General features: G+C 36.8%; 1 protein-coding gene across 4 annotated transcripts in view; it reads left to right on the top strand.

The window, feature by feature from the left end:
• The window catches only part of FAM13C (family with sequence similarity 13 member C), a 139432-nt gene that overhangs the window by 130139 nt on the left and 6571 nt on the right, over window positions 1-2722 (top strand). For 3 of the 4 annotated variants that reach the window (XM_014587272.1, XM_006147063.3, XM_006147061.1), the window contains 2 exons: window positions 375-470; window positions 1698-1897. In XM_014587272.1, coding sequence (XP_014442758.1) covers window positions 375-470; window positions 1698-1897 — 296 coding nt within the window. The remainder of the gene's footprint in view (window positions 1-374; window positions 471-1697; window positions 1898-2722) is intronic. The other variant, XM_006147062.1, reaches the window with a different exon arrangement.

The following is a 2722-nucleotide window of genomic DNA, read 5'->3' as shown; positions in this document are numbered from 1 at the left end:
GTGTTCGTCATTTTGGTTAATTACTGGAAGATGGCGGTTCCGGCCAAAAGGAAAAAGGCTAGGTCTTATGACTTTTTAAAAAAACGAAATAACTAAAGGAGGGACTTTTACATTCATACATTGCAGATCCCTCCAGAAAGCTTTAAAACCCATCTTTCAAAACTTGAACCTATACTTTAAGGAGCTTTTCCTAGCAAAGGCAGACATGTGCTGCACACGGTATACCACAAACAATTTTTTTCTAATAACTCTTTCATTATAATATTATAATTCTTTCTTTTGAGGCTTTAACACTATTTTTTAACTGCTAAAGTATTGATGCTTTCATTCTCATTTGAGAAAAGAACAATAATTAATTTTATGTTTTTTTTCAGGTAACTAAGCAAGACAAGAACCTCATAAAGCCTCTTTATGACCGATACAGAATTATCAAGCAAATTTTGTCAACACCTTCCCTTATTCCAACAATTGTAAGTCAAGATGTTTGATTTACCAAAAAACTGTACTGGTGCTTCATACTGCTATTTAACTAGCACTATAAGAATGATAAAGAAGCCTTCTTGGCAGGATGTATTTCTTGTAAAGCCAGTTATTGTTTCAAAATATAAAAACCCGGTCTTCCCTAACCCTAGTAGAATACTGAACAGTGGCTAATAACTACTTGCTTTCGCTGCCTTGAGAGAAGAAAAAAATAGATGTGTCATTTTCTAACTTATGACTAGACAAAATAGAGACTTTCTATTCTGTGCATGTTGGTTAATTTTTCTCCTTTAATAAGAAAATTGCCAATGTGTTCCTTGATATAATGTGACATTTGATTTTGGTACCATTTCACAATGCTGAATATAAGTAGAGTTATTTCAATAGAAAATAGAAATACTGAAACTGAGTTAGACTACTTTTAATAAAGAATGATTTATGGGAATACAGAAGTAGAAAAGCACCATGAATCCTACTCTGCCAATATTGCTCAAGACATCAATATAAAAAGGAGTAAATATTAACAAATGTAAATTTAAGTATACTTGAGTACATTTATACTTCCTTATTGTTTAAGATATGAAGAGAATAATGATTCATAATCTGAAATTTTTCCATCAGGAAAACATACTTTAAAATAGAGTGATTTTCAGATATCCTTGCAAAACAATTTTCAGATATCCTTACAAAACAATGATTATAATAATTATCAGAAGAGGTTAAAGAGTAACTGTGCTTTGCTTTGGCCTCAAATTCCCTGAATTAATCAGTTTTCTAAGTATCTGCTATATCTGAATGGGCCCACATGAAGACCTGACTTGGTTGTATTTCTGGATGACTGTTGTCTGTAGCCCATTTCATCCTAACCCCTATCATTGGTATGAAGCTGGGGCCCAGAATGTCTGGGTGAGAGAAAGGATTCATTTGGCAGTACAAGTTCATTCTGGGCCATATCCTGATTATCTGTGTTGTGGCTCAGCAAACACTGATGAATTTAATGAGCATTTTAGCCCAGGCTGGATAGGCTCTTCACTTATTAATTTCTGCAGGTTTTTTGATGCTACTGAGGAAGAGGGCTTCCTGGTTGCTATCGTCCCAGAAATTGGTAGACAAATGGGTTACCTACTGGTTTTCATGATGTTTCCTTAAGTTTTTGTTTTGCTTCCACAAGAGACACTTAACATTTTGTGACTTTATTAAACTGTGTCTCTGTTAAGCAGGAGGAAGAGGACTCTGATGAAGACTATCCACAGGGAAGCCAACAACCTTCTTTGCCAGATTCAGCAACTCATCTTCCCATTGGTGACCACCTCACCTACTCCAATGACATTGAGCCCGTTATGACCCTGCTACCAGATGAAAAGAAAGAAGTAAAACAACCAGCTCTCTCCATGTCCAATTTACATGAGGCCACCATGTGAGTGTGAATCCCAAGTGTGGAGTCTCCTTTTACATTCTTGTCTGGGGTACCACATATGTAAATGCAAAGTTCAGAAGAGCTATTAGAATATCTAAAAAGTGCTGTCCACTAGAGAGTAGCCCTAAAAGCACAAAATGGCTATCTTAGCTAATTTAAAACAGGAAGCCATGAGGTTCTACAGATCCCAATAAAGTCTTTTAAGATGCCCTGCTACTAATCTTCAATTTGCTATAATCGCAGTTTTTTTCAGTAGGATTCTGGCTCCAGTCTAACTTTTGGCAGTGTGTGAAGCAGAGGTGGCCTTTAAACATGCTGAACCTGAAGGAGTTGGGATCCTGAGTCTGTGTGTGTCAGTAGTTGGCAGGGTATTTATTCCTGTCTGCTCCATTTATGTGAGAGAGTATCTCCAGACTGGAACTCTCCTTAAGCAAATAAGGTGCCCTTTGTCTCCTAAGGGCCTCTCAGTCAGGAGTTATTAAGATTTTCACTAACATTATCATTATTAATACCATTATTCAATACCTGGCATTCCTCCTGGTTATTGACTTTGTTTGGTTTGTATATTATGGCCCAGATTATGAGATTTTCTTGAACATGTATCACGTAGTACGAGGAGATTATTCCCCATGAGATGAGACGTAGGACTAAATTAGAAGTTGGGATTTTAATGTGTTTGTAGAATCAGCTGATACCTTACTTTCCTCTTACACAAGCATGATCTGTTTGGAAGCAGCATAAAAACCATTTGTTCTTAACTTTCTTTTTTTTCCCCCCATCAGGAGGATTGGCGGGGGGGGGGGGGGGGTGTGTTTTTTTTTAGAG

This window comes from Tupaia chinensis, unplaced genomic scaffold, assembly GCF_000334495.1.
Source record: "Tupaia chinensis unplaced genomic scaffold, TupChi_1.0 Scaffold000199_1, whole genome shotgun sequence".
NCBI classification, from domain to species: Eukaryota; Metazoa; Chordata; class Mammalia; order Scandentia; family Tupaiidae; genus Tupaia; species Tupaia belangeri.
This window is presented reverse-complemented; position numbering and strand designations above follow the sequence as displayed.